The sequence below is a fragment of the Mustela putorius genome, unplaced genomic scaffold (assembly GCF_011764305.1).
Source record: "Mustela putorius furo isolate JIRA1106 unplaced genomic scaffold, ASM1176430v1.1 tig00537227_pilon_pilon_pilon, whole genome shotgun sequence".
Lineage (NCBI taxonomy): Eukaryota > Metazoa > Chordata > Mammalia > Carnivora > Mustelidae > Mustela > Mustela putorius.
This window is the reverse complement of record NW_025422368.1, coordinates 6005487-6028142: the sequence shown is the minus strand read 5'-3', so window position 1 is coordinate 6028142 and position 22656 is coordinate 6005487. Positions and strand designations below refer to the sequence as shown.

The window sequence follows — 22656 nt, the reverse complement described above, 5'->3', positions numbered from 1 at the left end:
CCTCGTCTTATCATTTTAAAAGCAGCTTTAGTGAAATGGAAGCTGAAGCATGGCAGGATAGAAGACTCAGGATGCTAGTTAAGAGACCATTATAGTCCTGATTATAGCAATGCAAGGGAGAAATGATTGTGGCTTAGATGAGGGTAGTAGCAGGAGAGGTAGTGAGAAGTGGTCCAGTTCCTTCTGGTAGATTGGAGGGGGGCTAGTGAACAGATTCAGATTGCTTATTTCAAGGGAATTTCGTATCTGTGAATGCTTTTTTTGTTCCTTTTATTGAGTTCTATATTTTTTGAATTCGTTATATTGATTCTAATTATGCTCAGATTGGATCATTTTAATCCTCTAATATTATTTTCTCATTGCAATCTCTTTTTTTCTTCTGAAGGCTTTCCTCCCCTCCATTCAATTTTTATCTTTTTTGGGGGGGCTCCATGCCCAGCATACAGCCCAGTGCAGGGATTGAACTCACAATCCTAAGATCAAGGCCTGAACTGAGGTCAAGAGACGAACACTTAACCGACTGAGCCACCCAGGTGCCCTTCATTCTCTTTTCTTTAAGCTGAGGACATGAGGGTAGAGAGGAGCTTGCCATTGAGGAATTTAATCCTTTGTGGTAGATCTATCTAAATTCTGTTCTTTCTTCTAAAATCTCATAAAGTGTTGGGGTACCTGGGTGGCTCATTTGGTGAAGCGTCTGCCTTCAGTTCGGGTCATGATCTCAGGGTCCTGGGATGGAGCCTGGCCTAGCAGGCTTCTTCTTTTTCTTCTGCCCCTCCGCCCACTTGTTCTCTGTCTCTCTTTCTCCCTCTCTCAAATAAATAAATAAAACCTTAAATTAAATAAAATTTCATAAAGTATTTTCTATCAGATCCACTCCATCCAGTGGTAAATTCCATCTAATTCCATAGGCTTTGGCTGATTCTCCCAATTTGGCTTAGTTCTCCAAAAGATAGCCGCAGAGGTTCAGCCAGTCTTTCCTCAAGTCCCATAGTGGTTTGTAGAGGATCTTACTCTTGGAATATGATTGATAACATATTAGTTTCAGATGTAAAATCTAATAACTCAATATTTGTATATATTGCAAAATTATTACCACAGTTAGTCCAGTTAAAATTTCTCACTATACAAATTTTTTTTTATTGTGTTGAGAACTTTCAAGATCCACTTTCCTAGCTACTTTTAAATATGGAATATGGTATGAACTAGTCGCCTTGCTGTATGTGACATCCCTGTGACTTATTCATTTATAACTGGAAATTAGAATTGTTTCACCCCTTTTACCCATTTTTTCTACTACCCCTGCCTCAGATAACCACCAATCTATTCTATATATCCATGGAGGCTCTTATTCTTGGTGGATTTTTTCTTTTTTAACTTTACCAGGACTGTCTATTTATTCCTTTATTCTCCTCCATTCGTATTGGAAAGTATTCTACATAAGGTTGCTCTCATTTCCTTCTTGGGTTGCAGCTTGTAAAATGTTTTTTCTATCAGGTGTCCAGATATGAGTCCTTTGATCATTCTTTCTTTACCTAGAAATCTTGGTCATGTATTTTTTAAAGTTCAGTAATATATGGGAAAAAATGGCATTTGTATCTTTACAACTTGCTTCCTGCACTATTGACTAATTGAAATTTTGCTGTTTCCAGTTTTTCTTATTAAAATTCCTTTGTGCTTTCCCCATTCACCCACCCCCCTTCCCTAGTTTTCTTGCAGTGTATTTGAGCTGGAAAACATGAAGCGAGGTTAGATACAGGAAATCCTAGAGGCAGAAAAAAGACCCTTGATTTGGGCAGGAAGGGCAGGTGGTAAGAAAGATCTTATTAGGGAGTGATAAGCGGTAGTAAGATTTTTGAGATAGATACAAAAGATAAGAGTAAGACAACTTCTTTCTGCACTAAGAAGATGGTCTGATTTTAAGATTAAAGTTTCTTTTTTTTTTTTTAAACATTTCATTTATTTATTTAACAGAGAGGGATCACAAGTAGGCAGAGACACAGGCAGAGAGTGGGGGGGAAGCAAGCTCCCCACTGAGCACAGAGCTGGTTGTGGCCTTGATCCCAGGACCCTGAGACCATGACCTGAGCCAAAGGCCCCCTGAGACCATGACCTGAGCCAAAGGCAGAGGCTTAACCCACTGAGCCACCCAGGCGCCCATAAAGTTTCTTTTTCTTTTAACTACAGTATAGTTAACATACCCTGTCACATTAGTTTCAGATGTATGATAGAGTGACGCAGCAGTTTCATACCACACACGGCGCTGATCACAAGTGCCCTCCTTAATCCCCATCCTCTATTTCATCCATCTCCCACCAACCTCCCCTCTGGTAACTGGCAGTTTGTTCTCCATAGTTCAGAGTTTTCTTGGTTGGGTCTCTTTCTCTAAGATTAAAGTTTCTTATGGAGCAAAATATTGTTTTTTATGACTACATTCTTTCTAGAGAACTTTTGTTTTAAGAGCTAGTTTTGTTTAGAAAAAACACAAAGTAAAACCTGTGGGTATCTGTTAGGAATTTTATCCAGATAGCTGTTACTATAATAGTGAATGTATTTGTGTGTTTTCCCTCCAGAATCTCCCTGGGGAAAGCGACATGAATATCTGCAATGATATTTCCTGACAAGAAGTTCATAGAAGAGAAGGAAAGGAGATCAACAGCTAGTGAGCAGAATCTCCGATAACCACGATTTGGTATTGATCACCTCCAACTGCAGACTTCCGTTGCCTACTTTTAAATCAGAGATAACTACGGTCAGAACCCAGACAAGGCACAAGGATACTTCCATCTGTAGTTTTTGAGATCAAAGAAAGAAACCACAATGTCTAGGAAACAAAACCAGAAGGGTAAGATTACGTGTGGGCATAAATTGTTAAAAGCATAGTTGTGAAATAATGATCTGTATATTTTTAAAAGGTTCTCTTTAATGTGTTTTGAACAGTTACATTTTCCCTTACCCAGTGTGGTACTACTGATAGGTATAATTTATCTCTTTGTCTCGACTGCAATTAATTTTAGAACATTCACAACTTTATCTGTTGTCTCTTTAATTATCTATGTTGTGGATATTAGATTGTAGTTTTGTGTGTTACTACTTTGGGAGCTAATTCATATAACAGTTGCTTTTCTCCTTTTATAAACGAACTAAATTACAATATATTTACAGGAAAGCCAACTGCATCCAGAAAATACACTCTCTGGGGTATGAACATATGTTGGGGGCATGGTGGGAGATAACTTACTGCAGGATATTTTATATCCTGTGAGTTGATGTTTTTTTCATTGGAGACAGGAAATGAAGTAAGAGTAAATGTTTCCAGTTTTCAATTCCTTCTTTAGCTTTCCTTCCGGGATTATTACTCTAGCTTCTTGTCTAAAGTGAAATATAAGATACAAGGAATTAAGAAATACCAAGAATAGTTTCAAGAGGGGCAAAGACAATAAAGATTATAAAATCACTTTTTCACCTTTTTTAGATAGCTGCAAAAATGCAAAGGGACAAATTAAGCAGTAGCACTTGAACTATTATACATAACTGGAATATATTTGTTAAAAGAATGACCAGAGCGGGGCACCTGGGTGGCTCAGTGGGTTAAGCCTCTGCCTTCAGCTCAGGTCATGATCTCAGGGTCCTGAAATAGAGCCCCACATCGGGATCTCTGCTCAGCAGGGAGCCTGCTTACCCGTCTCTCTCTCTGCCTGCCTCTCTGCTTCCTTGTGATTTGTCTGTCAAATAAATAAATAAAATCTTTAAAAAAAAAAAAAAAAAAAGAATGACCAGAGCTATCCTGGCTTTTTTTCCCCTTCATTGAATTTAGTTTTCAATTTAAAGTTAATGTTCTTTAATTCAAAGCCCTGGTGTAGATCCAGGTGTCATGTGTTAATATGAAGGGAAATGCTTTTAAACTTAATTGTGACTTGGTAACTCACAAACCCCATTTTAAGAAAATAACATACCAGACAGAGCTGCTTGTGGTTTTGAAAGTATGTAGTTACTGTACTCATTGTATAGTAAATATGTATAAACGGAATCTGAGTTCTAAGGAGTGCTTACATTACTAGAGAACTATTTTATAGAATGAGATTATCAACTAAAAAGTTTTTATAACCAAAGTTTGTTTTTTCTTAATCCTCGTGATTCAGTTTGCTTTCTTCCCAGTTACATTCGAAACATTACCTGTTTTCCTCCAGAAATGAGAAATACTATAGTAAAAATAGGACTCCAGACTTTAAGATAAAACAATTTCATCTAAGAAGTTTAGCACTTAATTTTTCATTAAAAGGTTGACTTCAGCAGAATGCTTCAACCTTGTTAAAACTAGAGTCTTTAATTTGTGTCTGTATTGCCAGAGCTGTAAGAAGGATTCTTTGCTTTTTGTAATTGGTATTTAATTACTTTATATAAAATGAATTTGAAATTTTGACCATATCATAGGCATTAAGTGCTAACAAATTTTGATTGAACATAGTCTGGATTTACATGTAGTTGGAAACAAAAGAAAGTTTATTTGTTGTTAGGACTTTCGCTGAGATAAAGCTGTATGTATAATGTAGTTGAACAAAAAAAGTACAAAGTACTTATAAAAGTGTGGAGAGAAGCATTTAGTCTCTCACTGTTAAGTACGATGTTTGTTGTAGAGTTTTCATAGATGCCCTTTATCAGTTTGAGGAAGTTCCTTTCTATTCCTGTTTTGCTGAATTTTTACATGACTGGGGTGTTGGGATTTTTGTCAAATGTTTTTTCTGCATTTATTTCAGTCCTCCTCAAATAGGGATGATTTTGCCCCTTGGGGAATATTTGCCAATGTCTGGAGACATTTGTGGAGGTCCCAACTTGGTGGGGCAAGGTGCTACTGGTGTCTAGTGGGTCTAGCCCCAGGTGCTCTACACATCTGCAGTGCACACGACAGCCCTCCACAGCAAAGAATTGCCTGATCCAAAAGTCAATACTGCTGAGGAAACCCTGGTCTATTAATATAATCATGTGATTTTTGTCCTTTATTAATATAGAAAATTAATTTTAAAGGGGATAAACAATTCTGCATTCCTGGGATAAATCCCATTTGGGGGGCACATGGGTGGCTCAGGCGGTTAAGTGTTTGCCTTTGGTTCAGGTCCTGATCCCAGGGTCCTGGGATCAAGTCCCACATTGGGCTCCTTGCTCTGTGGGGAGCCTTCTTCTCCCTCTGCCTCTGCCTCTGCCTCTCTCTCTCTCTCTTTCTGTCTCTTATGAATAAAATAAGTAAATCCTATTTGGTCATTTTTTATGTTACTGGTTTCTCTTTGCTAATATTTTGGTACAAATTTTTAAAACTTACATTCATGAGGGATATCAGTCTGTAGTTTTCTGTTCTTGTGATGTATTTTTCTGGTATATGATTTATCCTGGAAGGTTACATGTATGCTTGAAAAGAATGTGTATTGATCTATTGTTGGGAGAGTGTTCTATATATGTTAGATCAAGCTGGGTGATCATGATGTAAGTCATCTATATCCTAACTTTTTGTTTAATTGTTTTGTCCTTTACTAAGAGAAAAGTATTGAATATTCAGCTACAATTGTTGAATTATGTATTTTTTGTTTCTGTTTTGTCAGTTTTTAATTTACATATTTGGGTACTCTTATTAAGTATATACATTTATAATTTTTATCTTGATAGATTGATTTTCTTATGAAATATTCTTTGTCTCTGGGAATATATCTTTGAAGTTTTAATTTTTCTGATATTAATATAGTAGTTCTAACTCTTATACTTACTATTTTCAGAAATTATCATTTTTATACCCTTTCCATTCAACATTTAATGTATTTATCAGCATGATTGGGTTTATCCCTGCTATTTGCTGTTCTCTACATCTTATTTTTTTGTTCCTCTGCTACTGTTTTATTGCCTTCTTTTTAATGTATTTTTAGTATATACTTACATTTATATAATTTTATTCTTCTTAGTGTATTAATTCCTCTGATTTTTAAAAAAGATTTTTTTTATTCATTTGAGAGAGAGAGAAAGCACAGGCCGGGGAGGGAGGAATGGCAGAGGGAGAGGGAGAAGCAGGATCCCCGCTGAGCAAGGAGCCTGATACAGGGCTTGATCCCAGGACTCTGGGATCATGACCTGAGCCAAAGGTGGATGTTTAACTGACTGAGCCACTGAATAGGCGCCCCTATTCCTCTGATTTTTTTTAAAGCCTCCCTTCCTTCGTTCCTCCCTTCCTTCCTTTTATAGCTATTTCTTTTTTTTTTTAAGATTTTATTTATTTATTTGACAGAAATCACAAGTAGGCAGAGAGAGGGAGAAGCAGGCTCCCCGCTGAGCAGAGAACCTGATGCAGGGCTCGATCCCAGGACCCTGAGATCATGACCCAAGCTGAAGGCAGAAGCTTAACCCTCTGAGCCACCCAGGCGCCCCAAAGCTGTTTCTTAAATAGTTATTTTATTAGTGGTTGCTCTAGGATTGCAGTATGCATCTTTAACTCGGCACAAGCTACTTCCGGTTAATACTGACTTAATACCTATAAGAGGGGCGCCTGGGTGGCTCAGTGGGTTAAAGCCTCAGCCTTCGGCTCAGGTCATGATCTCAGGGTCCTGGGATGGAGCCCCACATCAGGCTTTCTGCTCAGCGGGGAGCCTGCTTCCTCCTCTCTCTCTCTCTGCCTGCCTCCCTGCCTACTTATGATCTCTGTCAAATAAAAAAATAAATAAAATAATTTTTTAAAAAAAGCTTTAAAAAAATACCCATAAGATATAGTAGCTTTGTTCCAATATAGCCTTGTTTCCTCTCCCCTGCTTTTGTACTATTATTTCACATATATCACATCCATATATAACCACAATATGTTGTTATAATTATTGTTTTAAACAATATTATACTTTTTGGAAAAATTTGGACAAAAGAGATAAATATATATGTAGTCTTTACAGTTACCAAATATTTACCATTTTGAGTACTTTTAATACCTTTCTCTGGATTTGAGTTAGTGTCTGGTTTTATTTCCTTTTAGCCTGAAGAATTTAGTTTTTCTTATATACAAGTCTGACAGGAGTGGATTCTTTCAGACTCTATTTCTTTTTTTAATCTGGGTGTCTTTATTTTGCCTTCATTTCTGAAGGATAGTTTTGCTGGCTATAGAATTCAGCACTTTTCCACTGAATATGTCATATTGTTCCTCCATTGCGATGAGTCCTTTTTTCTCATTGTTTTCTTGTTGTTCTCTTTATCTTTAGCAGTTTGACTGATGCTATTTGGTATGGATTTCTTGGGAATTTCATCAAATGTTTGCCATTATTTCATCAAAAAATTTTTTTTCCTGCTCCTTTCCCTCTTTCCTCCCCTACTAGGAATCCTCTGATGTGTGTATTGGTAAGGTTAATGTTATCCCACAGGTGACTGAAGATCATTTTTCTTCTCTTTCTTTCTTTCTTTCTTTCTCTCTCTCTCTCTCTCTCTCTCTCTTTTTTAACCAACTGAGCCACCCAGGCGCCCCTCTCTCTCATTTTTTCAAGATTTTATTTATTTGACAGAGAAAGACACAAACAGGGGGAGCAGGGGCAGAGGAAGAGGGAGAAGGAGAAGCAGGGTTCGCACTGAGCAGGGAGCCTGATTCAGGGCTCCATTCCAGGACCCTGGGATCATGACCTGGGCTGAAGGCAGACGCTCAATGACTGAGCCACCCAGGCACCCCATTTTTCTTTTTTCTGCAAACTGTTTTTTCATAGTGTTCTTCCTTTATTTAGGTTGTCTAATTCTTCTTGATTGCTTTTCAAGTTCACTGATTTTTTTTCTTCTGCTATCTCAAATTTGCTATTAAGTCTAACTGGTGAATTTTTCATTTGGGTATTATATTTTTAATTAGAATTTCTTTTTAGTTTTATCTTATAGTTTCTGTTTCTCTGTTGAGATTGTGTATTTGTCAAGTCAGTATGACTATGTTTTCCTTAAATTCCTTGAATATATTTTTATTAGTTGTTTTGAAGTTTTTGTTGGTTAAGTCCACCAACTTGTGGACCCTTTCAGTATCAGTTTCTATTGATTGGTGGTTTTCCTATGTATGAATCTTTCTTTCTTGGCTTTTTTTTTAAGTGGATAATTAAGGTAATATATTAACTCCTCATTCTTAATTTATCTTCTTGAGGGTATTTTAAAAATAATCAGCCATCAAAAGAAATGAAATCTTGCATTTGCAACCATGGATGGAACTAGAGGGTATTATGCTAAGTGAAATAAGTCAGTCAGAGAAAGACAATTATCAATGATCTCTGATATGAGGAATTTGAGAAGGCAGGGCTGGGGATTGTGGGGGAAGGGGGAAGGAAAAAATGAAACAAGATGGGATCAGGAGGAAGACAAACCATAAGAGACTCTTAATCTCACAAAACTGCTGGGGGTTGGGGAGGGTAGGGATAGGGTGGTTGGGTGATGGACATTGTTGGAGGGTATGTGCTATGGTGAGTGCTGTGAAATGTGGAAGCGTGATGATTCACAGACCTGTATCCCTGGGGCAAATAATACATTATATGTTAATTAAAAAAATAATACTTAGCCTGGACATAAACTGAGGCATCGGCCACTCTACCTGTCCCATGTGTACATCACAAATATATCTGCACAGTTTTTTAATTTTAATCTTAATTTTTTATTTTTGCTTTTAGGGATTGTCCCTGTGTCTGCAATGTTTATTAGTCAGCCAATGATTTGGACTGAGCTTTTGCTAAATATCTCAAATGCATAAGCATTTATCCTCTGCTGATTGAACCATGTGGGTTGAGGAGGACATTCAAAGTTCAGGCAGTTCTTTTCTTTCTTTTTTAAAAATTTAATTTAATTTAATTTTTTTTCAGTGTTCCAAAATTCATTGTTTACGCATCACACCCTGGGCTCCATGCAATATATGCCCTCCATAATACTCACCACCAGGCATGTACCTCCCACCCCCTTTCCTCCAAAACCCTCAGTTTGTTTCTCAGGGTCCACACTCTCTCATGGTTTTTCTCCCCCTCCAATTTCCCCCAACTCTTTTCTCCTCTCCATCTCCCAATGTCCTCTGTGTTATTCCTTATGCTCCACAAGTAAGTGAAACCATATGATAATGGACTCTCTTGATTGACTTATTTCACTCAGCATAATCTCTTCCAGTCCCATCCATGTTGATATAAAGTTGGGTATTCATCCTTTCTGATGGAGGCATAATACTCCATTGTATATGTGGACCATATCTTCTTATCCATTCATCTGTTGAAGGGCATCTTGGCTCTTTCCATAGTTTGGTGACTGTGGCCATTGCTGATATGAACTTTGGGGTACATATGGCCCTTCTTTTCACTACATTTGTATCTTTGGGGTAAATACCCAGTAGTGCAATTGCAAGGTCATAGGGTAGCTCTATTTTTAATTTCTTAAGGAATCTCCACACTTTTCCAAAGTGACTGTACCAACTTGCATTCCCACCAACAATGTATTAGGGTTTCCCTTTCTTCACATCCTTTCCAACACTTGTTGTTTACTGTCTTGTTAATTTTGGCCATTCTTACTGGTGTAAGGTGATTTCTCAATGTGGTTTTGATTTGAATTTTCCTGATGGCTAATGATGATGAATATTTTTCATGTGTCCATTAGCTCTTTGTATGTCTTCTTTGGAGAAATGTCTGTTGATGTCTTCTGCCCATTTTTTGGATGTGATTATCTGTTTTGTGTGTGTTGAGTTTGAGGAGGTCTTTATAGATCTTGGATATCAGCCCTTTGTCTGTACTGTCATTTGCGAATATCTTCTCCCATTCTGTGGTTGCCTCTTTGTTTTGTTAACTGTTTCCTTTGCTGTGCAGAAGCTTTTGATCTTGATGAAGTCCCAAAAGTTCATTTTTGCTTTTGTTTCCTTTGCCTTTGAAGACATATCTTGAAAGAAGTGGTTGTGGCTGATGTTGAAGAGGTTACTGCCTACATTCTCCCCTAGGATTTTGATAGATTCCTGCCTCACGTTGAAGGTCTTTTATCCACTTCGAGTTTATCGTTGTGTATGGTGTAAGAGAATGGCCAAGTTTCATTCTTCTACACATGGCTGTCCAATTTTCCCAGCACCATTTATTGAAGAGACTGTCTTTTTTCCACGATATATTTTTTCCTGCTTTGTTGAAGATTAGTTGACCATAGAGTTGAGGGTCCATATCTGGGCTCTCTACTCTGTTCCACTGGTCTGTGTGTCTGTTTTTGTGCCAGTACCATGCTGTCTTGGTGATCACAGCTTTGTAGTAAAGCTTGAAATCAGGCAACATGATACCTCCAGTTTTGTTTTTCTTTTTCAACATTTCCTTAGCAATTCGGGGTCTCTTCTCGTCCCATACAAATTTTAGGATTGTTTGTTCCAGCTCTTTGAAAGATGCCAGTGGAATTTTGACTGGGATGGCATTTCAGATTGTCAAAGAAGAAGTCAAAACTCTCTTTCTTCACAGATGACATGATACTTTATATGGAAAACCCAAAAGACTCCACCCCCAAACTACTAGAACTCATACAGCAACTCAGTAATGTGGCAGGATACAAAATCAATGCACAGAAATCAGTTGTTTTCTTACACACTAACAGTGAAAATACAGAAAGGGAAATTAGAGAATTGCTTCCACTTACTATAACACCAAGAACCATAAGATACCTGGGAATAAGCCTAACCAAAGAGGTAAAGGATCTGTACTCGAGGAACCACAGAACACTTATGAAAGAAACTGAAGAAGACACAAAAAGATGGAAGAGCATTCCATGCTCATGGATCAGAAGAATAAACATTTTTAAAATGTCAGTACTGCCTAGAGCAATCTATACTTTCAGGCAGTTCTTAACTTTGTTTTTACTTTTAATTTCCACTGGCTTCCTGGGTTGCCCTCTGCATGGGCATGGTTTCTCATTTAGCTAGGGATGTGTAGAGAACTAATCTACTTTTCTATATGGTTCTTTCATTTCCAGGATTTCCCTGTTAAATTTCCTGTTTGTTTACCACACTGAACCAAGACTCCAACTTCAGACTGGCAAAGCAGCAGGTTTTTTAAAAAAAGATTTCTGAGTTCTCTACTTTAGCCTACTTTAGGGCAAAACTTCGTCCTCTCTAGTTAGCCTGCTTTGGCAATCCCCGCCCTGGTAAAGCTGTTATCCTCCACAGAGCTGGAGATATGAGTGGGAGCAGTCCTAGTCTAGAAGGGTAGAGACTGCATTGTTTTTACTTAAGGCTCTAGCAGTTTCTCAATAATTTGTTGTGGCCTTTGATTGATTTCCAGAGCCCTGAAACAGCTGTTTTCCACAATTTTATTCAGTTTAATATTTGTGTTTTAAGGAGAGGACTTGCTCAACCTCTTCCCACCACCCTTAAGCCTAGTTTTATTATTTTATAAAAGTACTAGTCCTCAAAAGATTAGAAATTAAAACAGTAAGATCAACAACTAGTTCTTTATACCTGGTGGTTTGAATAGCTCTGAATTAAATAGTGGCAACAGGAGACAGGTCTTTAGACATTAAGTAGCCTACTGGTTCATGTGGCTTACTAGTTAATTATGTAAGAAATGCTTCTGACAAAAATCTTTTGTGGGCCTTACCCTTGGATTACTTGAATTGTTTGTTGGGCACCCAAATGTTGAAAATCAAATAAGAGAACTTTTTATTACTATTTTTTTTAGATTTTATTTATTTATTTGACAGAGAAAGACCACAAGCAGGCAGAGAGGCAGGCAGAGAGAGAGAGAGAGAAGCAGGCTCCCTGCCAAGCAGAGAGCCCGATGCGGGACTCGATCCCAGGACCCTGAGATCATGACCTGAGCCGAAGGCAGCAGCTTAACCCACTGAGCCACCCAGGCGCCCCAAATAAGAGATCTTTTTAACAAACCCAGAGCAGATATCTGGGAACCTGTTAGTTTCATGATACAAATTTATAGTGGCATAATTACATATAACTTTTTACCTTTTCCTGACTGCTGTCTGAATTCAACACTAGATAAAAGAAAACCAACTCTGGGAGTAATCCAAGGTTAGGAATAGGTTTAGTTCTGATTCTCACAGATTAGTAATGATCTGATTTTCTCCCTACAAAGTCTTTGGAGACTAGAGAAGGATGAGACCAAATGAATGTAATTTTTAAAATTTTAGGAGCCCTGATTTTGGTCAGGTAATCTCCTTCTCTCAAACTTGACTATATCTCAGAATCACTGTGGAAATTTAAAAAAAAAATCTTTTTTTTTTTTTTAAATCTTATCTCTGGAGATGGTACTTAAAGACTCTTTTCAACAGTCAGGTTAGCTAATATTTTTCTAGATATAAAAACTGTGTTTGCCTGTCAGTGTCTAACCATATTTATCAAGTTACAATGATAAGAGCAAGTTCACAAGTATTGTACTTATTTTGTTGACTTCATTTTGCGCTTTAGTTCTTTCTCTTCCTCTTTACCCGCTTGTGAAACTATTCAGCTACAAAATACTTTTCACATTTGATATTTAAACCTCTGAAACATTAAAACAGCTGTCTGAAATTTTATAGTTGATCATGCATGAACAGTTTCTCTATCTCAGTACTGTGCTACAGCTTCATTGCTTCACTGCTTTTTGCTTTATGTAGCTCTACCTAAATGTTTCTCTCTTCCTTTCCTCTGCCCTCCCCAACTTTTTTTTTTATTTCACAAAACTGAAAACCTCTATACAGTAACTTCCCACTCTCCCTTATCCTAATCCCTGGGAACTACCATCCTACTTCCTGTTTTCTGTTTCTGTGAATTTGACTACTCTTGATAACTCATACAAGTGGAATCATACAGTATTTGTCCTTTTATGACTGGCTTATTGTACTAAGGATAATGTGTTCAGAGTTAATCCGTGTTGTTAGCATGTGTCAGAATTTCCTTCCTTTTTAAAGCTGAATAATATTCCATTGTATATATTACCACATTTTATTTATTTATCTTGGACACTTGGGCTGTTTCCATTCTCTGACTATTGTAAATAATACAGCTGTGAACATGGCTGTACAGATAGCTTTTAAAATCCCTGCTCTCGCTTCTTTTGGGTTTAGAGCCAGAAGTGGAATTTCTGGATTAATGGTGATTCTGTTTGATTTCGTGAGGAACTGCCATTTTGTTTTTGGTAGCAGGTGTACCATTTTGTATTACCACCAGCAGTACACAGGGTTCTAGTTTGTTTACATCTTCTCCAACACTTGTTTTCTGTTTGTTTGCTTTTTTAAATAGCTATCCTAATGGATATGAGAACTTCCTTTTAAAGAGCTACAACCTGTTTTTATTTTTAAATTTTTAAAAAACAGATAAAGAACACAAGTAGGCAGAGAGGCAGGCAGAGAGAGAGAGAGGTGGGGAAGGAAGCAAGCTCCCTGCTGAACAGAGAGCCCGACGTGGGGCTTGATCCCAGAATCCTGGGATCATGACCTGAGCCGAAGGCAGCCACATAACCGACTGAGCCACCTAGGCGCCCCTATTTAAAAAATTTTTAAAAGATTTTATTTATTTATTTGACAGAGAAAGAGATCACAAGTAGGCAGAGAGGTGGGGTGGGGGGGAGAGAGGGGAGGAAGCAGGTTCCCTGGTGAGCAGAGAGCCTGGTGAGGGGCTCCATCCCAGGCATGGGATGAGATCATGACCTGAGCTGAAGGCAGAGGCTTAGCCCACTGAGCCACCCAGGCGCTCCTACAAACTGTTTTTATAAAATCATAGAATTTTTAAATTTAAAGGAACGTTGATAACTGTTAGAACTGACCTCTTTATTCTTTGTGCCTCCCGCCTCATCTGTGATACCTATAAACATGCACTGTATGCCTGTTTCTCTTGGCCTATTAGACTCTTGAGTCTGTTATAAGAACTGGGTTTTATTCTTGTGTGTCTTTCTAACAACTAGCTTGTCACTTTGATACACTGTAGATTGTCTAGAAACAAATTATGTTAGTTTATAGTTTTAAAAATATTTCATTTTTTTAAAAAGATTTTATTTATTTGACAGACAGAAATCACAGTAGGCAGAGAGGCAGGCAGAGAGAGCAGAGGAAGCCGGCTCCCGCTGAGCAGAGAGCCCGATGTGGGGCTCGATCCCAAGACCCTGGGATCATGACCTGAAGCGAAGGCAGAGGCTTTAACCCACTGAGCCACCCAGGTGCCCCTCAGTTGTTTTTTAATTAATTTTTTAAATTGAAGTATAGTTGATACACATTGTTACATTAGTTTCAGGTGTACAACATAGTGATTAGAAAACTATATATAATGCTATATGTTCACCGCAGGTGTAGCTACATCTGTCACAATCTTCAGATGGGGAGCTTATCCTGGATAATCCAGGTGAGTCCTAAATGGCAGTCACACGTATCCTTACATGGGGGAGGCCGAAGGAGATTTCAGATAGAAGAGAGGGCATTACAACTATGAGGGCAGAGGCTGGGGTGATAGGGCAAGCCAAGGAATGCCGACACCCGCCAGCAATTGGAAAAGGCAAGGAACACATTCTCCTCTAGAGCTTTCAGAGGGTGTGTGGCCTTGCCTTTACCTTGATTTCAGCCCAGTGAAACTGGTTTGGCCTTCTAAGCTTTAGAACTATGACAGAAAACATTTCTATTGTTTGAGCCACGAAGTTTGGATTCATTTGTTATAACAGCCATGGGAAACTAATACAGAACCAAAGCGAGTCTTTGGCCCTAAAAGGTTCATTGTTCTCAGCCACATTCTTTGTGTTGAAAGTCATTTACTCTTAATATACTTTTTTAATGTCATCTCTTTTTAGAAATTCAACGAAAAGAACATTTTATTTTAGGCTCTAGCTGACTGTTCTACAAAACGTAACTGGGAGTAATTGGCCACATTTCTCTCTTTTTTCTATCCTTTTAAGAGTAAAATATCTAATATATCTAAAATATCTAATATAAAGGTGGGAAACAAGTAACTAAATGTGGCTTATCTTTCTACCCTGGGCAACTAAAAAAAATAGGTTATTCTTAGAAGCAATTTAAGTTGTTTCTTAACAGTGCTCATTTATGAGCTTACTACAAAAACAAAAACAAAAAACACATTTTTCAAACATGTATTTTCCAAAAGTAGTCCAGAAGGGTTTATTTGGTGCATGCAATAATCCATTAGACCAAAGATAGGGAAAGTAAACATTTTGAAGGGAGAATAACATAGACAGGCAATTACTTGGGTGAAACATATGGGATAGAGCAGTTGAAAAGCTGAATGGTGACAAATTCCTGGAGCCAAGAGAACAGTGATTGATGTTCAGGGCCTTCTGGGGTGTGAGGCGGGACTAGTAACCACCCCCTTACTCTGGCATAGGACCCCAAGAGAGACTGAGTCCTAGTAGTAAAGATGAGTGGAAATAGACTTACCTTTGTAGGAATTGCAACTTAGTTTCAAATTATTTCAACACCTGAAATTGTTTTGAGGTAACATAGATACCCTGGTACAAGTAAACAGATCCTCTCTGAAAATCCTCACAGATACTTTCATTATCAGTTTTTTAAATGTTTAGTACACAATAAAAAAAAAATCAGAAACATGAGGGGATGAAACAGTAAGAATATGGAACAAGAACCATTAGACAATAGAACAAATGCACAGGAGATCTAAATATTAGAGTTATCAGATTTAAAATAACTATTCTTCAAAAAATAAAAATACAAAAATAAAATAACTATTCTTAAGAGATTCAAGGAAATAAAGACAACTTGGGGAAATTCAACAGATAACTGGCAAACTATTTTGTAATGCATATTTTAGACCTGAAAAATACAGTATTTGAAACTATGAACTCAATGTATGTTTGTTTTTTTTTTTAAGATTTTATTTATTTATTTGACAGATAGCATAAGTAGGCAGAGTGCAGACAGAGGGTGAGGGAGAAGCAGACTCTCTCCTGAGCAGGGAGCCCAATGTGGGGCTCAATCCCAGGACCCTGTGATCATGACCTGAGCCGAAGGCAGCTGCTTAACTGACTAAGCTACCCAGGCACCCCACAGTGTATGGTTTTAAAAACAGGGGGGTACCTAGGTGGCTCAGTTGGTTAAGTATCTGCCTTTGGCTTGGGCAGTGATCCTGGGGTCCTGCAATGGACTCTCACATTGGTCTCCCTGCTCAGCTGGGGGTCTGTTTCTCCCTCTCCCTCTGCCTGCTGCTCCCCCTGCCTGTGCTCTCTCGCTCTCTTTCAAATAAAAAAATAAAATTTTTAGGGGCATCTGGGTGGCTCAGTGGGTTAAAACCTCTGCCTTCAGCTCAGGTCATGATCTTGGGGTCCTGGGATCGAGCCCCACATCGTGCTCTCTGCTCGGCAGGGAGCCTGCTCCCCTTCCTCTCTCTGCCTGCCTCTCTGCCTACTTGTGGTCTCTGTCAAATAAGTAAAATCTTTTAAATAAGATAAAATAAAATTTTTAAAGAAAATAAAATGAAAACTGATTGTATCTGAGAACAATCTGAACTGCATTTTAAGTTAGAAGGACCTAAGTCATGCATGGAAATTCAAAAGATTAGGAAACACAGAAGAGGAGGTGAAAGACTTAGAGGCAACAGAGATTAGGTATGTCATATGTGTAATGGGAACTCCAGAGGAAAAAGAATAAGGAAGAGTATTTGAGGAAATATTGTTGATAACTTTCCAAAATTCATGAAAACTGTCAAGCCACAGATTCAAAAAGTGCTACAAATCACAAGCAGAATAAATATAAAGAAATACACACTTAGGAACATCATAGTAAAATTTCTAGGAAACAAAGACAGAAAATCTTAAAAGCAGGCAGAGGAGGAAAATATACAATTTTGAGGGTTTCTGGGTGGCTCAGTTGGTTAAGCGTCTGCCTTTGGCTCAGGTCATGATCCTGGGGCTGAGATGGAGCCTCGCATTGGACTTCCTGGTCAGAGGAGAGCCGACCTCTCCCTCTCCTGCCCTTCCCCCTGTTTGTGCTCTCTCTGTCAGGTAACTAAATAAAATCTTTACAAACAATTTTGAAAGGATCTAAGTCAGACCTAGAGCTAACTTCTCTACAGAAACAATAGAAGTCAGAGGACATTGGGAGGATATCTTTAAAGGTCTGAATAAAAATAACTGTCAGTTTGCAATTCTACACGCATCATATACAGTGAAAATATCATTCTAGAATGAAGCAAAATAAGCACAGTTTTAAAAAACCGTAAAACACAAAAACAAAACCAAAAAGAAGTCATCACCATTGGAACCCCACTGAAAAAATCCTAAAGGTATTCTGAATATGGAAGAAAGATGACCCAGTTGGAAGATTGGAGATGCAAGAATGTATGAATAACAGTGCAAACCACAAATACATAGTCAGGTCTCAATGAATATTGACTGTATAAAACAAAAAACCTTTTAAAAAAGGTTTTATTTATTCATTTGAGAGAGAGACAGAGAGAGGGAGAGGGAGAAACAGGCTCCCTGATGAGCCAGCCAGGAGCCCAATGTGGGGCTCGATCCCAGGACCTGGAGATCATAACCCCAGCCAAAGGCAGATGCCCAACTGTCTGAGCCACCCAGGCACCCCAAGAATGTTTTATTAGGATTTAAAAACACAGGGAGAGTTTTTAAACTAAGCCTGGGTGCCTCAGTCAGTTAAACATCTGCCTTCGGCTCAGGTCATGATCCCAGGGTCCTGGGATCAAGTCCTGCGTAGGACCCCCTTGCTCAAAAGGAGTCTCCTTCTCCCTCTGTCCCTTCTCTTGCTTGTGTGTGCTCTCTTTCTTGTAAAAATACACAAATAAATAATTTAAAATACATGTTTCATAAACACACACATACACACACATAGAGAATGATCGGGGCACCTGGGTAGCTTAGTTGAGTGAGTGTCCGACTCTTGGTTTCAGCTCAGGTCATGATCTGATGGGCTGTGAGATCAAGCCCCATGTCCTATGGGGCTCCCTGCTGAGTGGCAAGTCTACTTGAAGATTCTCTCCCTCTGCCCCTCCCCTGACTCATTATTTTTCAAATAAATGACTTTTAAAAAACACATAGAGAATTAATATACATGGTAGTCATGGCCTATAAATTAGGAGGGGCAGGGACACCTGCGTGGCTCAGTTGGTTAAGCAGCTGTCTTCAGCTTAGGTCATGATTCCAGTGTCCTGGGACTCAATCCCACATTGGGCTCCTTGCTCAGCAAGGAGCCTGCTTCTCCCTCTGTCTGCCACTCTCCCTGCTTGTACTCTCTCATGCTCTCTTGCTCTCTCTCTCTCTGGCAAATAAACAAATAATATCTTAAATAAAAATTAGGAGGGGCATAAACTCCCTTGCTTTATCAAGGAAGAGGGGTAAAACTGCCAATTAATACTAGAATTTTGCAAGTCAAAAATAGATGTCATAATCTCCAGGGAAGGTGTTAAAAGAATAGTCACTATGAGGGTGCCTGGGTGGCTCAGTGGGTTAAAGCCTCTGCCTTCAGCTCAGGTCATGAACCCAGGATCCTGGGATTGAGCCCCGCATCAGGTGATCTGCTCAGTGGGGAGCCTGCTTTCTCCTCTCTCTCTGCCAGCCTCTCTGCCTACTTGTGATCTCTGCCTGTCAAATAAATAAAATCTAAAAAAAAAAAAGAATAGTCACTATGTGCTGCAACATTGATAAACCTTAAGAACCATTATACTAAGTGAAATAAGCCAGTCATAAAAATACAAATACATGATTCCACTTATAGAAAGTATCTTCAGTAGTCAAAGTCACAGAAAGTAGAATGGTGATTGTTAGGAGTTGGGGGTTATGGGGTATAATGGGATATGGGGAGTTTAATAGATACAGATTTTTAGTTTTGTAAGATGAAAAAGTTCTGGAGAGTAGTTTTATAATAATATGAACATATTTAACACTGTTGAACTACATACACTTAGAAATAGTTAAGATGGTAAGTTTTATGCTGTAATTTGCTTTTTTTTTTTACCAGAATAAAAAAAAAAATAGAGACTAAACAAAAGAAAACTGTTCTGAATGTGGATATATTAATATTCAGCCAAAGTAGACTTTAAGCAAAAAAGCATGATTTAGGGGGGCCCCTGGGTGGCTCAGTGGGTTAAGCCTCTGCCTTCAGCTCAGGTCATGATCTCGGGGTCCTGCGATCGAGCCCCACATCGGGCTTTCTGCTCAGTGGGGAACCTGCTTCTCTGTCTCTCCCTCTCTGCCTACTTGTGATCTCTCTCTCTGTCAAATAAATAAATAAAATCTTAAAAAAAAAACAAACATGATTAGGGATAAAAGAGGGGCATTTCAAAATGATAAACCATTTAATTTAGCAAAAAATTTTAATGACATTTAGATTTTTTAAAAATGTTTATTTGAGAGAGAGGGAGTGCATAAGTTGGGGTAGGGGCAGAGGGGGAGGGAGAAGTGAACACTGTGGAGCAGGGAGTGCAAAGCGGGGCTTGATCCCAGGACTCTGGGATCAAGACCCTAGCCAAAGGCAGACACTAAACAACCCAAGCACCCCTCTAATAGCAGATTTAAAACAAAGATTTACAGAATTAAAGGGAGAGAAATACATAATTATAGTAGGAGATTTTTTTTTTAAGATTTTATTTATTTGACACATAGAGATCACAACTTGGTAGAGAGGCAGGCAGAGAGAGAGAGAGAGAAGAGGAAGCAGGCTCCCTGCTAAGCAGAGAGCCTGATGTGGGGCTCGATCCGAGGACCCTGGGATCATGACCTGAGCCGAAGGCAAAGGCTTCGGCTCAGGCTTTAACCCAGAGGCTTTAACCCACTGGGCCACCCAGGTGCCCCTATAGTAGGAGATTTTAATACAGGTCTCTCCATAACTGGTAAAAGAATCAGATGAATTAATAAAGATATAAGATATTTGAATGACATGACTAGCAAGTGTGATATAATTGTCATAATTAGAACAGTATATCTAACAATTAAGTATATATGTTTATTACTTCTTCTTTTTCTTTTTTTTAAGTAGATCCGTGCCCAGCCACCCAGTGTAGGCCTTGAACTCAGGACTCTGAGATCAAGACCTGAACTGAGATCGAGTTGGACACCCAACTGACTGAGCCACCCAGACAGACACCTGTTTATTACTTCTTCTTCTTCTTTTTTTTAAGATTCATTTATTTATTTGACAGACAGAGATCACAAGTAGGCAGAGAGGCAGGCAGAGAGAGAGGGAGGGGAAAGCAGGCTTCCTGCTGAGCAGAGAGCTCGACGTGGGGCTCGATCCCAGGACCCTGGGATCATGACCCAAACTGAAGTCAGAGGCTTTAACCCACTGAGCCACCCAGGTGCCCCTTGTTTATTACTTAAGTACATCTAGAACATTTTCAAAAATTAACCATTTGCTGGGCCATAAAGCAAATTTCCACCATTTTTAGAGAATTAAAATCATATAGATTATTATTTGACTGCAGTGCATTTAGCTAGTTATCCAAAAGTCAATTAGAAAAACTCCAAATGTTTGGGTATTAAGAATATATGTCTAAATAACAGTTGGATTAAAAAAATCAAAATGTCAATTAGAAAATATTTTAAATAGAACAATAATAGAAATTTATACATAAGAACTTACAATGTGCAGCTGAAACCATGTTTAGAGGGGTTTTTAAAGCTCTTAAGCTTTAAATGTATATAGAGAAAAGATAGGTTACGAACCAGTGAGCAAAGTTCTAAGGAAGTTAGGGCAAAAAAACCCAGAAAATTAAATCCCCCAAAAAATGTAGAAGAGAGGAAATAAAATGATTTTTGAGTAGTGGGATTCCAATATTTATGATATTCTTCCCTTTTCCTTGCTTTATTGTAGTTGTTAGATCGGTTGTCTAGAAGTAATGAAGCAGGAGAGTTAACTATGTGAGGTGATGAATGTGTTAATTGTTTTAGTCTTGGTCTTTATTCCAACAGTAGATATGTGTATGAGCTCATTACATTGTACATTTTAAATTTATATAATTATATTTGTCAATTATTTCTCAGTAAGTTTGGGAGGAAAAAAAGTAATGAAGCAAACATTTTGGTCTTGTTTTCTCGTCCTAAAGGAAAAGGTCTTAGCATTCACATTATACTGATGTTTGCTCTATGATTTTTGTAGGTACCCTACTTAGGAAGCCCCCAAAATGTAAACTATTAGAATTAGTGATTTTAACAATGTCACTAAAATCACTCTACAACAATCAATCACACCTACTTATTCAAGCATAAGTCATTAGAAAATGAAATTTAAAAGCACAAGCCATTTACAATTGTACCGAAAGTGTAATATAAGAAATAAATTTAAATGAAAGGTACGTAAAAACACTATTAAAAATGACAAAGCAGCATTGGAAGAAATGAAAGAACACTTAAAGGGTATACCATATTCATGGATCAAAAGACCCAATATTTTGAAAATAACTGTTCTCGAAATGGATTTATAGATTTAATGCAATCCTTATAAAATCAACCCCAAGATCAAGAGTTGCATGCTCTTCTGACTGAACAGCCAGGTACCCCCCCACCACCACTAATGTTATTTTCTTGTGGAATTTGACAAAATGATTCTGAAATCATTGATAATCATATGATAATGCAAAGGGCCAAGAATAGCTGAAGAATTCTTTTTTTTTTTAAGATTTTATTTATTTATTTAACAGAGATAGAGAGAGATTGAGATCACAAGTAGGCAGAGAGGCAGGCAGAGAGAGGGGGGAAGCAGGCTCCTGGCTGAGCAGAGAGCCCGATGTGGGGCTCAATCCCAGGACCCTGGGATCATGACCTGAGCCGAAGGCAGAGGCTTAACCCACTGAGCCACCCAGGTGCCCCTAGCTGAAGAATTCTTAACAGCATGGACCGAAAACTTGTTGAATTCGATACCAAGACATCATAAAGCTACAGTAATTAAGACAATATGTTATTACCATAAGATGGAAATATAGACAAATGAAACATAGAGGCCAGAAACAGAGCTATTCGTATATGGAGATTTTATTTACCGAAAAGGTAGTACTGCAGAGCTTTGAGGAAAAGGTGGTCTTTTTTCCCTTAGAAATCCATATGGAAAAAAAAAAAAACATAACTCTTTTCCTTTACTTCATACCCATAAAGCAATTCAAGGTTTAGATTATAGACCTAAATGTGAGAGGTAAAACAATTAACATTTATAAAGGATAATTTAGAAAAATATCTTCAAAACCCCAGAGAAGGAAGTATTCTTTTGTTTTTAAACTTTCTTCCGTAGTAGCATTTTTAGTGTTTTAATGGAATTTGTTTTTTGGAGCAGTTTTGGGTTTACAGCAAAGTTGAGGAGAAGGTACAGATTTCCTGTATACCTTCTACCCCCAAACATACATAGCCTTCCCCCATTATCCATATCCTCCACCAGAGTGACACATTGTACAATAGGTAAACCTGCACTGTCACAGTGTTATCACCCAAAGTCTATAGTTTATATTAGGATTCTCTCTTAGTGTTGTACATGTTTTGGATTTGGACAAATGTTTTATGACATGTATCCTCTACTCGTTAGGTAATTTCTTAGCACTAAATAGCATTCCATTGTATGGATGTACCACATTTTATCCATTTACCTACTGAAGGACATCTTGGTTGCTTCCAATTTGGGGCAATTTTTAAAAATTTTTGGCAATTATAAATCGAGTTGATATGGGTATTAAGGAGGGCATGTGTTGTGATGAGCACTGGGTTGTTATACGCAACTAATGAATTGCTGAACACTACA

At 38.2% G+C, this 22656-nt stretch overlaps 1 protein-coding gene across 1 annotated transcript in view; it reads left to right on the top strand.

Moving 5' to 3' along the window:
• Window positions 1-22656, top strand: part of SPATS2 (spermatogenesis associated serine rich 2) — a 143184-nt gene that overhangs the window by 67375 nt on the left and 53153 nt on the right. Inside the window, exon 2 of the mRNA XM_004778874.3 lies at window positions 2571-2842. Coding sequence (XP_004778931.1) covers window positions 2818-2842 — 25 coding nt within the window. The 5' untranslated portion in view covers window positions 2571-2817. The remainder of the gene's footprint in view (window positions 1-2570; window positions 2843-22656) is intronic.